The 19,852-nt window shown below is 36.1% G+C and overlaps 1 protein-coding gene across 2 annotated transcripts; it reads right to left on the bottom strand.

The window, feature by feature from the left end:
- Nucleotides 1–10,332: 10,332 nt before the first annotated feature.
- Nucleotides 10,333–14,503, bottom strand: LOC145034503 (embryogenesis-associated protein EMB8-like). Of its 2 annotated transcripts, XR_013678088.1 has the most exons (8): nucleotides 13,818–14,503; nucleotides 13,610–13,738; nucleotides 13,379–13,510; nucleotides 13,146–13,288; nucleotides 12,975–13,072; nucleotides 12,725–12,873; nucleotides 10,599–10,789; nucleotides 10,333–10,485 (listed from the first exon to the last, which is right to left on the bottom strand). XR_013678088.1 is itself a non-coding variant. In XM_078982933.1 (7 exons), the coding sequence occupies exons 1-7, from the start codon at nucleotides 14,250–14,252 to the stop codon at nucleotides 12,396–12,398; spliced, it is 1,290 nt and encodes a 429-aa protein (XP_078839059.1). In that variant the 5' UTR covers nucleotides 14,253–14,503; the 3' UTR covers nucleotides 12,298–12,395. The 2 variants fall into 2 exon arrangements, 1 of the variants encoding a protein (XP_078839059.1); XM_078982933.1 differs by lacking the exons at nucleotides 10,333–10,485; nucleotides 10,599–10,789 and adding an exon at nucleotides 12,298–12,599.
- Nucleotides 14,504–19,852: the final 5,349 nt, after the last annotated feature.

Here is a 19,852-nt window from a genome sequence, read left to right as displayed (position 1 = left end):
ACAAATTACACCGGAGCACCCGAGGGTGATGAACTAGGTCTAATAATATTGTTGTCCAACAACTCCTAAAGTTACATCATAAGCTCCTTCATCTATGTCGGTGCTAATCGATATAAGGATTTTGCTATTGGTGTTCTTCCTAGTAATAAGTCTACTCTAAACTCCACTTGTCTATTAGGGGGAAATCTAGGAAGATTCTCAGGAGAAACTTTTGGATAGTCACACACCACTAGTATACTTTGCATATCCTTTTTCTCCTTCTTACCATCGATCACGAATGTCAAGTTTGAAGTGCATCCTTTAGATAAACATTTTATGGACTTCATTATGGAAATGATTCCAGAATTTACTCTATGCTTATCTCCGTACACCATAAACGACTCCTTTCCAGGCAGGTTTACCCTTACTATCTTTTTCGGCATCATTAGTGCCAAGCCAATCCATCCCCACAACAATGTCGAAACCATTTAACTCGATGGGTAACAGCTTCTCTGGGAATTCGATTCTATTCAGGTCGATGACGATATTCCTAATACAATCGCTCACAGGTATGAATTTGCCACTAGCAACTTCTACAATTAGGGCATCGTCTAGCTTTTCTATAGGCAATGCTAGTCTTTCACCAAATTTATGTGATATAAAGGAGTAATTCGCTCCGGAATCAAACAATAAATTGGCAGGTAATCCATTCACAAGAAAGGTACCTGAAGTGACATTTGTTGTATCCTTTGCGGCTTCCAATGTCATTTGGAAAGCTCTGGCTTTTGGCTTTGGTGGGAGATTAGGGTTCCCTGCCTCTATCTTCTTCGGGAAATCCTTTAAAATGTGCCCTTCTTCATGGCATCCATAGCACACCCTTTTGTTGGTTGTGCACTTGATGGCGTAGTGCCCTGACTTTCCACATTTAAAACAAGTGACCTCCTCTTCACATTTCCCAACATGTTTCTTCTTACATTTATCACACCATTTTGCTTTGACTCCTTCGAATTTTCTCAAACCAGACTTCGAGAACTTACTTTTCTTGTTGGAACCTAAATTTCCTTCAAACTTTCTCTTTTCGCTAACTTCTGCCCTCTCCTGATTCCTTTCTTTTAACTGGGTTTCCACATTTTTAGCTGCTCGGACTGCTGTCTTCAGAGTAGTTTCCATCTTGACCGTTGGGCCAAAGTCGACTAGCAATCCGTTTGCGAACCTCTCAATTTTTGAGAGTTCAGTTGGCACTAAGTATGGAAACAACTTCATCTTTCCGGTAAATGCAGTGGCATAGTCGTCTATGCTTATTTTCCATTTCTTCAAGTTCTGAAATGCATTTGTTCAGATCTATCTTTGAGCAGTACTGCATCTTTAACTACTCCAAGAACATTTCCCAAGACATTTTCAGGGCTTCTCCATGTGGCATTGTGTCTTCCAATAACTTCCACCAGCTTAAGACTCTAATCTTCAGTTGTCTGACCGCAAAAACAATTTTATGCTTGTCACTACAGTTGCAGCTCTCAAATACCATCTCTATTTCTGAGATCCAGTCGATGATCTCAATAGGCTTTGGGATTCCAGAAAGACTTGGCGGTTTGGCGCCCAAGAAATTTTTATACATACGCCCATCTCTGTGGATTTTCCTCTCCAGGTTATTCCTCCTAACCAAAATTGGTTCATCTTAACCAACAGATCTACTATAATTTCCCTACTCCGACTGATCATCATTTAATTTAGGTTGTTCAACTGGCATAGAAGGTTCACTCCTATTGTTTAGCAACAATTGTCTCATTTCCTCCCTATGATCAACCATTATTGTCTAAATCATGGCTTTTACTCCAGCCATTGTGATGGGTTCTGATGCAACTTCTGCTATCGGCACCTGTTCCACCTCTTGGGGTTGAGGTTGCTGGTTTCTGTTTGCATTTACAGCTCCACTTCTCGTTTTTGCCATCTTGATCTATACACGAAATTAGGTGAATTTAGATCTTTAATCACAATAGACATTTAAAATCTCCTTATTACTCTGAAACGTTTATATGCTAGTTCTAATATTGTAGTCGTACACTTAGAATCCTAAACACATAAGGTTTCCAGATCCGGTCGGCAACATACCATAGATCCGAACAAATAATGGCATATATGGTAAATATATAGCATTTAACACATAAAAACATTTTAGGAATCTTTCTTAAAATATACTAGTGCTTGTGTCTAAAATATGGTAGACACTCATCTCACGATCATCACTTAGCAGTCTAAGTTTGAGTCTAGAAATCCTACAAATTCCTAATTCACTTAAACTAATGCTCTGATACCAACTATGACATCCCCAATTTTCTCGGCCAGAAAAGACTGATTTAGTTTATGCTTTTAAAATAAAATCAAAGTAATTTTCCAAAATATGTTGCGGAATTTATTCCGAAAACAAAATATAATAAAATTTTATCATAACATTTGTTAAAGAAATATAATTTCATTATATAACAAAACCTCGGGATGTCATCTTCTGATACAGACCAAAAGCATAACAGTACATTATAAGCCTTACAACAGTTATTTACAACTATTGGACTATAATCAAAAAGTTCATTGTTGTCATCCAACTATGCTCTGGGTCCACTACTTGTATTATAAAAAGTTGAGTGGGTCAGGCTTGGGAGTCTGGTGAGCATATAGGGTTTTCAACCCATAAATAATAAATTTATTAATTTTCATCAACCAACAATAAATTTACTAATTTTATGAAACAACAATAACCCTGATTACCCATTCCGTTATCCTCACTTTACGTCCCTAAACACCTTTCATAAGGGACCTAGCCTAAGGATTGTCATCGGGGCAACAACACTGTTTTAAGGGATTCCTCAACAATTTATGTCAAATAAGGCAACCATGTGGGGGATGGAGTATACCATTAAACACTAAGTTCACAATCACATACAGGTTGCAAGCTTGCTAGCATTCCACTGGACTGTCTAGAAAGGTCTGTGGTCGTCATCTATACTTCACTGGATGACTGGAACAATAACAATATCGAGGCCTCTCATCATTTTAACACACATCGACTATTTTATCTACCCATGTTTTACCCAACATATTTGTAGATAAAAAAAAATACATATACAGCTTAAAACTTGTAAAAAATATCTATTCAACACCCATCTCAAATAAACAAAAATATAATTACACATAGCACGTATTTTATAGAAAATACTTCATATCTATGTGAAAGAAGAAAGTGACTATAAACTCACTTGTTAAGACGGTAATTGGGCAGCACCTCATCTCTTAAAATAATATTATTCAATGAAATCGGGGTGTTTTCTCAAAAACCGGGCTTCACACAGGCAGAATTTCGACTCGACAATCTCTTTTTCTTGGAGACTTCGGGGCTCTGGGATTGCTTCGGGTGCTAGGGGATGATATTGGGACCTCGGGGAGTGTTAGGGAGACTTTAGAGAGAGTAGGGGTGAAAAACACTAGATCTTCTAAACAAAATCCGTAAGCCCTCGGTTTCTATTTATAGTGGCTGGACATCGGGGCTACATTGGGCGTAATGTCCTCGTATGCTGGGCGTACTGCGATGTGGTCCAGTACGCTGGGCGTACACCGAGTACGACAGATGTACGGGTGGATCATCTCGGATGCATTGGGTCTACATACACACGTCAACCATGCGATGTAGTAGGCTATGTGTCCTAACTCAGATCATGAACACGAGTATGTTGGGCGTACTCCCTTACACTGGGCGTACTCTGAATTTCCAAACTTCTAAAATTCGTATCTTTCGCATACGAGCTCCGTTTTTGACATTCTTTATATCCACGCGTAGATGACACTGTGCTCTACAACTTTCGTTTAGACTCCGTCGGCTAATTTTGATTCAATTTTTAAAGTTATATTTTTAACAGGCCGGGACAGGAAAAGTCCGTTAAAAATTCATAACTTCTTTATCCGACGTCTGTTTTCATCTGTTTTTTTACCGTTGCACTAATATCGATGAGATCTCCGATTCTCGTTTAGATTCGTTTGGCTAAAAATCACTCGATCTAAAATTCGAGTTTTTGGGTTGCATATTGCTAAGTGAAACTTAGAAAAAACATAACTTCCTCATATGAAGTGAGATTTGGGCGTTCTTTTTATGCACGCTATCGGTTTAACGAACTATAAAACTTTCATTTAGATCACTAAGGCTAAAAAGTACATTATCGTAAATTCACTTTTTACATCATACGGCGTTGTGTCGGTTCTGTCGCGAAACTTCGACGAGTCATAACTTCTTCGTTATAACTCGGATTTCGGCATTCTTTATATCTCCGGAATCCTTGTTCCAACCACTAAAACTTCATTCTTAAATATCGGGTTTATCTAAGGTTTATTTTCAACGTTTATTTTTATTCTTAACTTATTAAATCATAATAATTAGAGTAAATTACATGAATGGTCCCTATGGTTTGGGGTAATTTGCACGTTTAGTCCCTAATTTATTTTTTTAACTCGGAAGGTCCCTACTGTTTGTTTTTGTTACGCGTTTGGTCCCTACTGTTTGTTTTTTTACACGTTTGGTCCCTATCTTACCTAAAAAGACTATTATTTAAATAGGAAAAAATGATGGGGTAGGTAAGGTAAGGTGAATGAGGTGGGATTGGGGTGTGTTTATTTAAATAAATCAAAAAATCAAGGGAAAAATAGTATTTTCAGGTAAGTCAGGGACCAAGTGCGTAACAAAAACAAACAGTAGGGACCTTCCGAGTTAAAAAAATAAGTTAGGGACCAAACACGCAAATTATCTTAAACCATAGGGACTATTCGTGTAATTTACTCTAATAATTAAGCAATAAACACAAAATTCACATAATATTCAAATAATACATCTTTATTATTTCAAAACGGGTTACAAAGGTTGACATACACGATTACATCATCATTAATGCCTAGCCTATAAACAAGGGCGTTACAATTCTCTCCCCCTTAGGATGATTTCATCCTCGGAATCACACATCAGCAAACAAATACGGGTAGCGACTCATCATGTCACTCTCCGTTTCCCAGGTGAGACTTGGCCCATTCGTATGTTTCCAACGGGCTAGCACTAAATCGACCATCTTGCATCATAACTTCTTAGTCTTACGGTCAACGATTGCATCTTGTTCTTCGATCAACCTTTTACTTTCATCCAACCTTAATTCAGAAATTGGAATGATGTTGGGAACTTCTCCCGTGAACTTCCTCAAATAACACATGTCGAAGGTGTTATGAATACCTTCTAGTTCTTCTGGTAATTCTAGCTTGTAATCTTGATTTCCAATCCTATGAAGAACTTTAAATGGTCCAATAAACCTTGGACTTAACTTTCCTCTTTTTCCAAATCTTATAAGTCCCTTCCACAACGAGACATTAAGTAAAACCGAATCACCAACTTCGAATGATATCGGTTGTCTTTTCTTGTCAGCATAGCTCTTTTGACGATCTTGAGCTGCTAACATCCTTTCCCTAATCACTTTCAACTTTTCAACAGTCTGATGGACTATTTCACATCCCATAAACTACTTTTCCCCAGCTTCAAGCCAACACGACGGCGTTCGACACTTTTCTCCATAAAAAGCTTGGTAAGGTGGCATCTTGAATGTTGAGTGAAAACTATTATTATAGAAAAATTCTACCAGAGTTAAATGTTCATCCCAATTACCTTGGAACTCCAGGGTACATGCTTGTAGCATATCCTCTAATGTTTGAATTGTTCGTTCACTCTGACCATCGGTTTGCAAATGGTAAGTTTTACTTAGACACAATTTTGTACCCAATTCCTCTTGTAGACTTCTCCAAAACCTCGACGTGAAACGACTATCGCGATCTGACACAATCGTCAGGGGAACACCATGAGATTTTACCATCTCTTTCACATAAACCTTTTCAAGCTTTTCCATAGACCGCTTCTCATTAGCGGCTATGAAATGTGCACTTTTTGTGAACCCATCAACGACCACTCAAATCATGTCATGACCGTTCTTTGTTCTGGGTAGTTTAGTTACAAAATCCATAGTGATGTCTTCCCATTTACCCATGGGTATAGGTAATGGTTCTAAAATCCCATATGTTTTATGATGTTGTGTTTTAACCCTCGCATATGTCACACACTCGGCCACATACTTTGCAACATCGAGCTTCATTGTCGGCCACCAGTAGTAGGGTTTCAAATCCCTATACATTTTTGTGTTGTTGCGATAAATCAAGTACATGGTCTTGTGAGCTTCCTCCATCAGAAGATTTCTCATTTCTCCTGTCTTAGGTACCCAAATCATATCTTGGAATACCTTTAACCATTGGTTGTTTGTTCCGAACACTAAAGTTTTTCCCAAACGTTCTTCCTTTCGGTAATTTTTCTTTGAAGCTTCCTCTTGAGCTTTCTTTATACTTTCCATAATTGTCGAGATAACTTCAATTCTCAATTCCCTTGGCCTTTTCTTTTCAAGGTTTACATTCCGACTGAGAGCATCAGCGACAACATTTGCTTTACCAGGGTGGTAAAGTATCTCACAGTCGTAGTCCTTGAGTAACTCTAGCCAGCGTCGTTGCCTCATGTTCAATTCCTTTTGATTAAAGAGATATTGAAGACTCTTATGATCAGTGAAAAGTTTGCACTTTGTGCCATAAAGATAATGCCTCCATATCTTTAGTGCAACACCCATAAATTCATGCTAAATTCAAACTTTCAAAAACATTTAAAATGCCAAGGGTTATTACAAAAAGGTTTCCAAAACAGCTTCATATCAGAGCTCCCAGAAATCATAATCATAAACTGAGGAAAGTGTACGGTCACGCCTTCGCCTTCCCACGGTCATCCGCCAAACCTGAAACAATAACCGATAAATGTAAGCTGGAAGGTTTAGTGAGTTACCCCCAAAATACCAACCTCAAATAACCATAATCATATCGTATCAACAAGTACAGAACAGCCATGCATCTCGAGTCTGCAGTGTGGTTGGTCCGCCCGCACCGAACCTTCAGTCCACCTGGTCCACTCCCTAAGTCCACAGTATGATTGGACCGCCCGCACCGGGCTTTCAGTCTGTCTGGTCCACTCTCCGAGCCTCGACACATCTGGACCTCCCTCTCGGGGCTTCAGCCTATCTGGACCGCTCGTTGGGCCTTCGGTCTGACTATGTCCCCTTCCGGGTCTACAGTCTATCTGGTCCACCCTGGGCATGTTGGCCTACAGCACAAAGCAGGACCCACCTCAACCCAATCCCCATACCAAAAAAATCATGTGCACATAACAGATAATCACATAACAGACCATGTATAACAAACCGATCTAACAGATCATATAGCATAGCAACATCCTAACCAGGATACCGACCTAAACGGATCACTAACATATTACCGCACTAACTACCAGGACGCATATCTAAAAGATCCAAAAGCATGCCAAACAATTACCAAAACACAATCCGGGAAAGGGTCGACCTTGGTGCCTTTGACCCTGTTGATATAGTAAGGATAACTCACCTTGCAATGTCGAACTGAAGAGATCAGATCAAATCCTCCGATCACTGCCACGAACTCCACCGCCTACACTTTGATGAAACCATATCTATAAGTTTCCAATTTACCAGAATACCCTTGGAAGTCAAATTGGTCAAAGTCAACCTTCCTGATTTACCCTACTCGTTGAGTCAGCCCATTGACTCGTCGAGTTCTTAAACTCAGAAAGCCCTCATATCACGACTCAACTCGCCGAGTCACCTCATGACTCGTCAAGTTCATCAAACCCTGACTCCTAGCATGTCCAACTCACTGAGTCACCAGTCAACTCACTGATCCTCATCGTAACCAGATGGGTTAGGGTTTACGACCCGACTCGTCGAGTCCAAGAACAGAGTCGCCGAGTTCACTTAAGTCATCCCCAATCAGATGATTTCAGTCCATCCCACTACTTCCAACTCATAGATCTGGACTCCTAAGGCTAGTTTTACACGTAAAGTTTCCAACTTTACGTGCATGCAAGGTGGTATTTGCTCATAACAAGCTAGAGAGAAGGTTCAAGACAAGAATGCCCACATACATGCTAAAAGGGCTGATACTTTATGCCTCCATGGACCAAGACAAGTCTAGATCTGAAGTTGCAACCTCGGATCTAGACCCAAAACCCGAAATGGGTCCTAAACATGCTAAAATGGCCCCAAACTTCATTCATGAGTAGATCTTGAAGATGATAGATCAAGGTAACGACTTGTTATCTCCAAGATGTGCCCAAGCTGAAGTAGACTCTGGATCTACACAAATTCCTTGATGATAGCCTCTTGATCTACAAGCCTCCTTTACTAGAATCACCTTCCAAAGCTTCAAAACTCTCTCCAATGGCTCACACACGATATTAGGGTTTCCTGACTCTCAAGGGGTAACAAAGAGGCTGGGGTGAGGACTTAAGGTCCTTTAAATAGGGTGCGAACCCTAAAATTAGGGTTTTCTCTTCCCAGCACCGACTCGTCGAGTCCAGCCACAGACTCGGCGAGTCGGGTCACTTAACATGTGCCCACCACCCGCTCCGACTCGACGAATTAACATACCTACTCGTCGAGTCTACTCCTTTATTTACACATAGCACACCGAACTTATATTCATGCACTTAGGATGTTACATTTAGGGCTAATACTACCGCTGCCAACTCCAGATCATGAGTGGGGTAGTTCTTTTCATGCTCGTTCAATTGTCGAGATGTATATGCTATAATCTTTTCTCTTTTAGTTAGAACAATGTTTGATATTTTAAATAATTGTAATGACAGAAATTAAAACATTAAGCAAATAAGTTTTAAAAAATTAATTAACAATAACAGCAACTATAAATAAAATTAAACCATATGTTATATTTAATTTTATTCATGTGTAACTGACGGATAGAAGTCATTAAGCGATTGAGATTATGCAGTTATAGTAGATGTATATATTATTATCATATAATTAACAATAATCAATATATTATATCAATATAGTATATATGAATTATTATATCAAATTTAACAACAACGTTATTGCTATATTTAGAAAACATATATTTGTAAAGACTTTAACTATACAGCAGTTTCCGCGTAACGCGCGGGCATTCGCCTAGTTCTAAAATAAGCAAATACATCGATTAATTTTGACGTTTAGTAAAGAAATTAATTATGTAGTTCTTTTAATTTACAAAAAAAATTCTATTAAAGTAACGTTTTAATATGGTAATAACTATTGACTAATGTGACCAAATAACGTATATAACACCTTAAAACTGTAAACACTAAACACAATTAACAATTGAAATATACAATTTCGTTTATATATATATATATATATATATATATATATATATATATATATATATATATATATATATATATATATATATATATATATGAATTGGTTGGTACGGTAATATCAACCAAACATGTTGACTACAAAATATGTTGGCTACCATCTTTCTTGGTTCGATGGGTAACATGTTGGTTGGTTTTCTGTGGTACAATTTTGACAGTCCTAGATAAAACCACACCCAAGAGCGCATAGGGGGCGGTGTTCCCAGCCTATGTGGCACTTGGTGCAGCCAAACCGTAGTCCACTCCCCTTGATCTAATAAATTACCATTTCTTTAATATTTGTTATTAAATATAAAAAAAAAATGATCATTTATGTGAGAACCATTACAAATTAAAAATATATATCATCACATTAAATAATTTTAATTTTTTAAATAAATTTAAAAATAACGTGATACTTAACTAATACATTCTAATAAAAATAAATCTAATATATATGTTATACTAAATTAAATTAATAGTTTTATGAAGAAAATTAGACATGTTTAAAAAAGGTTCCTAAATGAATTAATATGTTTATAGAATTGAAACTTACATGACAGGTATTAAAAGACATTCGTGAAACATGTTGCTTTTTATTCTCTTTTGGGATAATGATTTAAAAAGGTAATATATTTTTCGATTTGTATACATTTGGTCACTGAGTTTTTTTCGTCTACATTTCCCCCTTCAACTTATTAAACTGTACACATTCAGCCCTTATGACCTGTTACTCCAAGTTAGCCGATAAAAATGACTTAATAGGGTAATATATTTCTCATTTTGTACACATTTAGTCATTAATATTTTTGTACACATTTAATCCTTAATATTTTTTTGTTTCAAAATAAGTCATTTTGTTTTTGTACTCATTCAATATTTATGAATGATTTTTCTTTAGGTTTTTTCTCACGACATCTTACGTGGGACAATCATTGATGAAGTGTATGGGGCTGTTGATGTTTATGTGTAACATCTCATTTTCACAACAAAAAATTTTCTTTTTTAAATAAGGCAAAAGTCCCTAATTATAAATTCATTATTAAGAAAAAAACATTTATTCCAAAATACATTTATCAAAAATAAAAGTAATAAAAGAAACATAGAATCCTCAATACTGTTGGTGAGTGTGTACAGTTATGCCTTCGTCTTCCCACGATCAACGATAGAACCTGAAAACATAAACAACTAGGTAAGCATAAACTTTAGTGAGTTTCCCCAAAAATACTCGATACACAAACGTATTATCATGCATAATGAGCTCACACTCATCAAATTGGAATACCTTTTCCCAATCAGTCATCAAACTGGATTGCCAACATGCAACAGGTCCAATCAGTCATCGGACTGGAATACCTAGGGTTTGTCGGCATGCTGCCTTAACCCAACCACTCTTCTCGAGCCTCCGTGCCTACGGCTTATAGTCGGCCCTCACCAGGTATCTTGGCCTACAGCATATAGCAGGACCACCTCAACCTATTACCATATGACTATCACACGTAAGATATCGTGAGAAAAACCTAAAGAAATCATTCATAAGTACTGAATGAGTATAAAAATGACTTATTTTGCAACAAAAAAATATATTAATGACTAAATGTGTACAAAGTGAAAAATATATTACCCTATTAAGTCATTTTTACCGGCTAACCTGGAGTAACCGGTCATAAGAACTAAATGTGTACAGTTTATAAAGTTGAAGGGGTAAATGTGGACGAAAAAAAAAGTTAGTAACTAAATGTGTACAAATCAAAAAGTACATTACCCTTTTAAGTCATTATCCCTTCTCTTTTTATTAAATGTATTCTTTTAAGATTTTTTTTTATTGCTATCCTTATTCTTGAAATAGAAAATCACCGTGGCCTATAAAAATAGACTAATTTATGAGTAATAAAAAAAATCTAAAATCATGGGTATACCTATTTAATTTGGAGGAAATTGTGAGTGGTATGGAGAGTAATTTTGGAAAAACAAAAATAAAATTACCACTTAATGTTAAGGACATCTATTTTCCAACTTAATTCACTAAGATAATTTGTTAAGATTAAGTAAAAAACAATCTTATATAGCTAAACTAACTAAGTTTTTCTAAACATTAAGTACATTAAGTTAAAAAGAAAGAGACAATAAAAGGTAAACAAACAACCCCTAAATGGTATAGGTAGGGTTGTAAACGAACCGACATTCAACGAACCGTTCGGCGGAAAGTTTGTTTATGTTTGTTTTTTTAATAAATGAACAAACATGAATAATGATCTCGTTCCTTCGTTCATTTATGTTTGTTCATTTAATTTTATTTATGTTCAATTTTTTTATATTACATTACTATATTATATGCTCGTTTATGTTCATATATGTTTAATTATGTTTGTTTATCTTTATTCATAAGTTTATGTTCATTTAGCATGTTTATGAACATGAACAAGATACTTTGTTGTACTAACATGAACAAGAAAACTTGTTTATTTGTTTGGCTAACTTAAACAAACGAACATACCAAAACCTTGTTTGTGTTCGTTCGGTCCATTTATAGCCCTAAATATAGGTACACTTTATATACCTATGTTCGAACTTTATTTGTCAAACTTAAAACACCAAATCATAAGAATCCATGTGTCTAACTTAAAACACCGCATCACACGAATAGGGTTACTTTAGGTGATGATGTCAAGTGTCCATGATGAAATTAGAAATTTAAAATCTTTGGATAAATTTCTACCAAATCAAACAGGTGTTATTGGATTGGTCCCCTCAGCCACTGGTTCAAGTTTCGTTTGAGACAAAAGAATGTAGATTCATGAGTAGAGTATGTGTGTCATGTGTGAGCAATCTTTTGGTCATATGCTATAGTTCTTTCATGTCACATATTCTTCAAAGTATAGCAGGGGGTGCATACTTTCGCTAAAAAAACCACATTGGCAAACCTAATGAGAGCATGCTATTAAGCTATTTCCTCAACATATGATGTCATAAAGCATATTCCAGGATGAAAAAGATGATTTTATTATATGAGATTGTGCCATGAATGACAAAAATCCTAGTCAAGAATGTATGTATTTTTGCTTGACAAAAATGGCTTCTTTTACTTTACAGTTGCTTCTACTGTGTGGGTATTTTGGTCTGATTTGGATAAGGGAAGAGATGTTGATTTTGTTCTTTCTAAATATTGAAGAAAATCCATGACAATAGGATCAGTCCATGGAGCTCCAAAGGGAGCTTCATCACCTCCAATCCACCCTAAGTGCCCACCTTGAGGTGTAACTATCAGCATACAGTTTGAATTCTCCTGAACCAATTACATCAAGTAACAACATGTAAAAATTAAAATTACTTCTTTCTTTTTATAACTTTATTATGAATCTATTATTATTATTATTATTATGCTGGAAAGAGAGAGTGAGAGACACATACTTTGATAGCTTGACGTGGGATTCCTCTAGCAGGGGCAATGGGGTCATTTTCAGCCTGGATGCAAAGTAAAGGCTTGGCAACATCCTTTATAGACCCCGAGCTGCCTGATTTAGAGTAGTAGTCATGGACTGACTTAAAACCGAAAGAAACTGCAAATGCAAATAGTAATTATGTTTTTCCATAATCAATTAATCATCATCATCAACGCGTTCAAAACTTCAAATTAATTATAGAAACTTGTGTTACATACCACGTGTCAAAGATTCATCAAATTCCCTAATCGACCTACAACTTGCAGCTGCTGGGATATTATAATCGCCTTCCAATTCTTCAAATAGAAGAGCATGCCTATATACCGAATACAAGTAATGAACTGAATTGTTTTTAATTTTTCTTAAAAGAAAAACAGTTAGTAAGTTACCTTTTGAAGATTTCCTGAAGAGAAGAAGAAAGAGCTTTGTCATAAACTTTGTTAAATCCCCTTTGGAAATCCTCGTCTGCAATAACCAAATCAAAAGGATTACACAAGGACACACCACCAGAAAGGGGACAGCTACCAGATTCCTGTAAATGTGTAATCAAAAGGATCATATAAGTTTAATTTATGATAAGCAGGAATTAAGAAAATACTAGGAATCAATTAAACTAATTTACCTGACCCATGTAATTAACAAGAATGTTGGCGCCAAGAGACCAACCAGCAGCATATAAATTTGCTTCTGGGAATCGAGAGGAGACATGAGCTACTACTTCATTCATATCTCCCAAAAATGACGCCGAATAGAACTGTCAACAGTTTTGCAATGCAGAAAAGTAATCATGTCGTGTTCTTCAATCTTGACGATATGCAAGCAAAATATGATGTTGGGTTGTGAGTTTTGATACCTGAGGAGTGGTAACAGGGCTATGACCACAACCACGGCTGTTGAAAACCACCACGCGCCACCCCTTCTTTCTTGCTCTCACCAGCATATGTCTTACGTATCCATCTCCACTCCCTCCGGTTAACCCCGGCTGAAAATTATCAAAAAGAAGAAGATATAATAATGGTAATGTTCGTTCGAAAAAGATGGGGGAATCTATTTGATTTTACCAATAAAATGAGGGTAGGAGAATTTGGGGATAAGTTGCGATCGTCGCCGACGACCCAATCAAGGGCGACGGCACCGTTGTCTTTGGTCCTGAGACATTCGCGTCGATACCTGACATCTGGTTTTGATCGGAAAAAATGGGCGAATACAGTTTCGAGGTGGGTGTTGGAACAAACGAGGGGATAGGGATCGTATGGGCGGTCGAGAGTGGTGAAAGCCGGAAGGAATGAATCCAAAGCTCCGCCGCTGACCTCGAGAGAAGGGTGAGGTCGAGGGTTGAGAGGATTGGCAGACATGGTTGCAGTGATGGTGGTGGTATTGCGAGTTATGGTTGAGGAAAAAGGGTAGCTGCTGGCTTTTAAAGAGTGGATGGCCGGAATAGACGGTGTGAAGACAAAATATTTGGAAGCGAGGGCGGCGATGGAGAATATGGCCATGGGTATAAAGTAAAGTATAAAGTATAATACGTAGGATCCACTGAACGGCCACGGATACTCAGGCGACGCCGTAACCGGCGACCCAATCCATTCCGATAGATAGATCGACCGCCCTCCCCTTCCTTCTCTACTGATTTTGTCTTGTACAAACGGACATCAAAACTTCTAACCAACGACGACAACCTTATCACTGTCACATGGTCTCCAATGAAGGATTAACAAATATGAGATCACAGCACATATTAATTTTATTTTGGGAACTCACAAAAACAATTTAACAAAAATTCGGTTTTATATCATGCTTTTTTTTTTTTTTTAAATGATATTTTTTGGGTTTTTTTCATAAAAAATCTTATATTTTGATTTTTTTTTTTTTCTTTTTAGAACTAAAACTTTTAGTTTTTTCGAAAAAGATCCAAAGTTTACTGGAAACTTGTTATATCGGACCAGGTCACCAACATATTTTTTTTCATAAAAGACCCTACATTTTGTATTTTTTTTCGGTTTAGACCTAAAATGTGTTTTTTTTTCATATTAATCTCAAATACTATTGTTTTTGTTTTATCAAGTTGTCTCCATGAAATGTATGTGCTCATTAAAAGTCGTATTTCATTGGATTTGGATGATCATTTTGATTCTCTGTTAGAGTTATGTCATTTGTTTTACAGTTTGAAGAATCAAAAATTTGAACCCTCCTCGCTATGGTCTTAAGTAACATCTATGAACTAGATTTGTACATTTCTCATTAACTAGACATATTGGGGATTAAGACTCAATAACAAAATATTTAAAAGAGTAAATTACTAAAATCGTCCTTGTGGTTTGGTAAAAATTGCACATTTGGTCCCTAACTTTTTTTTTTTGCATTCGGATCATCCCTGTAGTTTGCTTTTGTTGCGTTTTTCGTCCCTATGGTTTGGTAAAAGTTGCATGTTTGGTCCCTATCTTTATGTAACGGACGAAAAATGCAACAAAATCAAACCACGGAAACGAAAAACGCAACAAAATCAAACCACAGTGACGATCCGAGTGTAAAAAAAAAAGTTAGGGACCAAACATACAAGTTTGACTAAACCACAGGGACGATTTCAGTAATTTACTCTATTTAAAAATGCATATTTATAACAACTTTCTAGAAAACATTTATCGATGAAGTAGTGACGTTGTTAATGTAATATAATTTAATTAAAACTTTATTTTAAAATAAATTAGATGAGTTAAGAATAGAAATTAAAGAGAGAGAGAGAGTACCATTTCAAAAACATCATGATATGATCAAAACGGGTAAATCACCTACACTCTTCGAGTGAGTGCCGACAGAAGAAAGAGAGAAGATGATGATTTAATTTCCAAAACTTTTTATTAACAAAACTAGTCTACCTCTCTAATAAAAGAATTATTTATAGCCACATGTCACTTTTCTAAATCCATTAAATGCCACTTGTCATTCCCGTGACATATGACCCCTCAATTTTTATTTTTAGCTTATATTCATCATCTCAATCTCAATTTGGATATAAGTCATATCCCGAAAAATCAGCTAACAAATTTGAATTTCATTTATATTAGTCATTGAAAAAATGTAGAATCCTAATTTCAAATTTAAACAAAGTTAGAGTAATTTGGAACTAAAAACCTTACCCTAACTTTGTTTAAATTTGAAATTAGGATTCTACATTTTTTGAATGACTAATATAAATGAAATTCAAATTTGTTAGCTAATTTTTCGGGATATGAATTGTATCTAAATTGAGATTGATATGATGAATACGATCTGAAAATAAAATTTGAGGATCATATGAGAATGACATGTGACATTTAATGGGTTTAGAAAAGTGACACATGGCTATAAAGGATTCTTTTATCAGAGAAGTAGACTAGTTTTGTTAATAAAGGTTTTGGAAAATTAAGTCATCATCTTCTCTCTTTCTTTTGTCGGCACTCACTCGAAGAGTGTAGGTGATTTACCCGTTTTGATCATATCATGATGTTTCTGAAAGGGTACTCTCTCTATTCTTTAATTTCTATTCTTTAATTTCTATTCTTACCTCATCTAATTTATTTTAAAATGAAGTTTTAATTAAATTATATTACATTAACAACGTCAATACTTCATCGATAAATGTTTTCTAAAAAGTTAGTTATAAATGATGCATTTTTAAATATTTTATTATTGAGTCTTAATCTCCAATATGTCTAGTTAATAAGAAATGTACAAATCTAGTTCATAGATGTTACATAGGACCATAGCGAGGAGGGTTCGAATTCTTGATTCTTCGAACCATAAAAACTTTAGACAAATGACATAACTCCAATAGATAATCGAAATGATCATCCAAATCCAATGAAATACGTCTTTTAATGAGCACATAATGTCACACCCCAAAACCAAGAACGGTGGAAACGTTCTGGGGCGGAGGATGTCATGTACAGTATCACAACAATGAAAAATAGTAAACAAGCAACAACATCATCCATTGCATCAATAATATAATTATTATACAAGTGTGTTTTGTTAAATTTTGATAAACATTAAAGCATAAATCAAAATGAAAGATGAGTCTTGAACGAGCTCTATCTTCTCTAAACCTTGCATCGGTACCTGTCTATGTTTGACCTGAGGATACAAGTAATTTTGAAAGCGAGTATCAGCTTTGAAGCTGGTGAGATCATAAGTATGTTAGTGTCTTAATTTGTATGTAAGAAATTGTTTGTATATGAACTGTAAGTATAAAAATGTTTTGAATGATCTTAGGAAACCCTATGTTTCCTACTAACCGTATCCTTCTACCAAGGCATCTAGTGTCTGCGTGTGTGTCTCTTGTAAGAGTGTGTATTTTCCTAAACCCGACTATCATTAACTAAAAATATAGTTTCTACATTACCGTGCATCGTGTGAATGTTCACGAAGTGAATGAAATGGGAAAATGAAATGGTACTATGGTGTAGTGTCGAACTACAACCGTACTAATTACCTTAAGTCTAGGGTAATCTCGTAAGTACTGCAGTATTTGTAATAAGTGACTGCCTCTGTACTCCTATTGCCTTACTTGAGGGATAAGGCCTAATGTGATGGCTAGATCCCAGGCTAAACGCTCCCCTGTCAAAGGGATTTTAAGACCTATACACGTCCATGCATGTATGCATGCCGTGAACATCCACATTACTATGATCATGTATACCCAATATAACTATCACAATACGTTACGATTCATTGGTATAGTTAGATCCTAAACTTGTCCTATGCTATAGCACCTAGTGATGTCTGTCCTATCAAAGTATACGTAACCGCACTCATGTAAACGAATATATGTAAACGTACTCATGTAAGCGTAATCATGTAAAACATATCTATGTAATAGTATAGTAATGTATTGTAATGTCCTGCGTGTGCTAGCTATAACGTGTGTTCTCTCTCTATCTAGCATGTATAGACTCATGAATGAACTGACTCATTGTATGATATCGTGTTCTAATAATAGTTCTAGTATCTTCCTAAACTACCCCTATGGTAGTTTACTAGTAATATAATTGGTACGTATGAACATGGGCGTATAACCTTACTACCCAAGGGTATTGAATGAACTGGAAGAACCTTTATGACTATATATGTACACATGATATATAACTAATATTTAAACGACCTTCGGACAGGTACCCGATATCCCACCCGACTACATCTCAAGCGCGAAAAGGAAATAGGGTGGATAGTCTTCCTAAGTCTTTTAAACATTCCTTATATAAATGTACATATATAGGCATGCAATTTATAATATAAAAGCATAAAGTAAGTTTTGTAAAACCTTTGAACATAACTGTTATCTAAGAAACGATCAACTTGATGTCAATCTATAAAATGGTTTGAAAGTGTGGGTTTGATAAAACAGTTTAAGTATAAAAAAACATTTGTTTGAAACACAATTATAAATGAGTTTGAAATGAAGCGTACAGAGTAAATTGTACAACTTAATAAGGAGTTTTAATCATATAAAATGTTTATGAAAATCATTTGAAGGAAACTGTTTGGTAAAACGGCTAATGAGTAGCCAATCATTGGAATGTTGCTCACTAATCACATGTGATTAATATAGTAACTAGCATGATTCTACTTGTATCCCCCCCCCCCCCATAAAACATTTAAAAAAAACAGTTAAAACATTGATTAAGGGTTATGAACCACCTGTTGTTGGTGATATGGATGAACTGAAGAGGTAGGACCGCTAGGTGTCAAGTGAAGTCTTGAACATACTCTATGATCCTAGTTAACATATAATTTCACATATATGCAACAAATTAGTCTATAAACAACTAATAAACAAGACAAAACACCCTAGGACATGCTAAACACCTTTATCAAGTGTTATTAGCCTCTAGGATTGCATCTAAGTGTTTGTTGAGGAAGCTATTGTGTGTAGGGATCAAGGAAAACTCCATAAGGGAGTTCACGACCCTAAAGACACTACTAAATGAGTTTACGGTCGTAAACTCATGATTTTACGGCTGTGAACTCATACTTATGTGTCCATTTGATGTTTGATGCTCTATAAGGCCCTAATAAGCATTTCTACTTAATGGCTTGGTCTATGGAAGAGTTTAGGGCATAATATAACTCCTTTTAGGAGTTTGCGGCCCTGGGACCATATCCCTTGGAGATTACGGCCGTAATCTCCCTTGGGAGGATGTTTATGGTGTTTTCAAGTCCTTAATTTCACTAGGAATAAAACTAGGCTTTTGTACTTGGCTTTAGAAGAGTTTATGGCACCATTTTATGGAGTTCACGGCCCTAGAACCTTTTGGGTCGTGAACACCTTACTCTTGGTGTTCTAAGTGTGTTAGCTAGTCCTAAAATCATTTAGGTACATGCCCAAATTAGTCTCTTTGCTTAAGGGGGATTTTTAGGGCATTTTGGCACTTAAACATGGAGTTCACGACCCAAGAACTTCCTTGGCCGTGAACTCACTTTCATCCTTGTTTCTAATTGATTTTGGTGTCCTAAACATGTAATGGTGGCTTCTAGTTTGAGTTCCAAGGCTTTGAGGGACATTGGGACACTTTTGGCCCTTAAAATGGAGTTTACTCCCCAAGTGTTCTTGGGCGGTAAACTCCCAAATCTTGGGGTTTTGGACCGATTTTGATATTTTGTAGTCATATACACACTAGCATACAAGCCTAAGGTAGTTACAAATCACGGGGGAAGGACTAGGCATCTTTTTAGGAGTTTACTCCCCAAGGTGTTCTTGGGCGGTAAACTCCCGAATCTAGTTGGTTTGTTATGAAATTGATGTTATTAAGCACATTATAAGCCATATAATATAACTAGAGAAAGGTACTCATGATTTGGGATAAAAACCCGAAGATCTGTGAGAGAGAAAGGTACTCACGGTTTGTTATGAAATTGATGTTATTAAGCACATTATAAGCCATATAATCTAGTTGGTTTGTTATGAAATTGATGTTATTAAGTGCATCCACTCTCCTGATATCTTCTTAAGTGCTAAACCTGAAATACTCAAACTTATACCTAAAGTCTGGAATTTCACTGTAACTGTTCTAACTTCTATTGGCTTGGTATGGTTTGTTCAGAATGGAAATTTCGGGTT

The sequence above is a fragment of the Lactuca saligna genome, chromosome 3 (genome assembly GCF_052625555.1).
Source record: "Lactuca saligna cultivar CGN05327 chromosome 3, ASM5262555v1, whole genome shotgun sequence".
In the NCBI taxonomy this organism is placed as follows: domain Eukaryota; kingdom Viridiplantae; phylum Streptophyta; class Magnoliopsida; order Asterales; family Asteraceae; genus Lactuca; species Lactuca saligna.
The sequence above is the reverse complement of the archived record's forward strand: the minus strand, read 5'-3'. Positions and strand labels throughout refer to the sequence as shown.

What these genes read in the sequence shown, in the direction of transcription:
- LOC145034503 (XM_078982933.1), bottom strand. Translation starts at nt 14,252, where the DNA reads ATGGCCATATTCTCCATCGCCGCCCTCGCTTCCAAATATTTTGTCTTC. An exon ending in TGATGAATCTTTGACACGTG is followed by an intron (nt 12,874 to 12,974) that starts GTATGTAACACA and finishes TTGCATTTGCAG; the next exon opens with TTTCTTTCGGTTTTAAGTCA. An exon ending in TCCCACGTCAAGCTATCAAA is followed by an intron (nt 12,600 to 12,724) that starts GTATGTGTCTCT and finishes TAATTGGTTCAG; the next exon opens with GAGAATTCAAACTGTATGCT.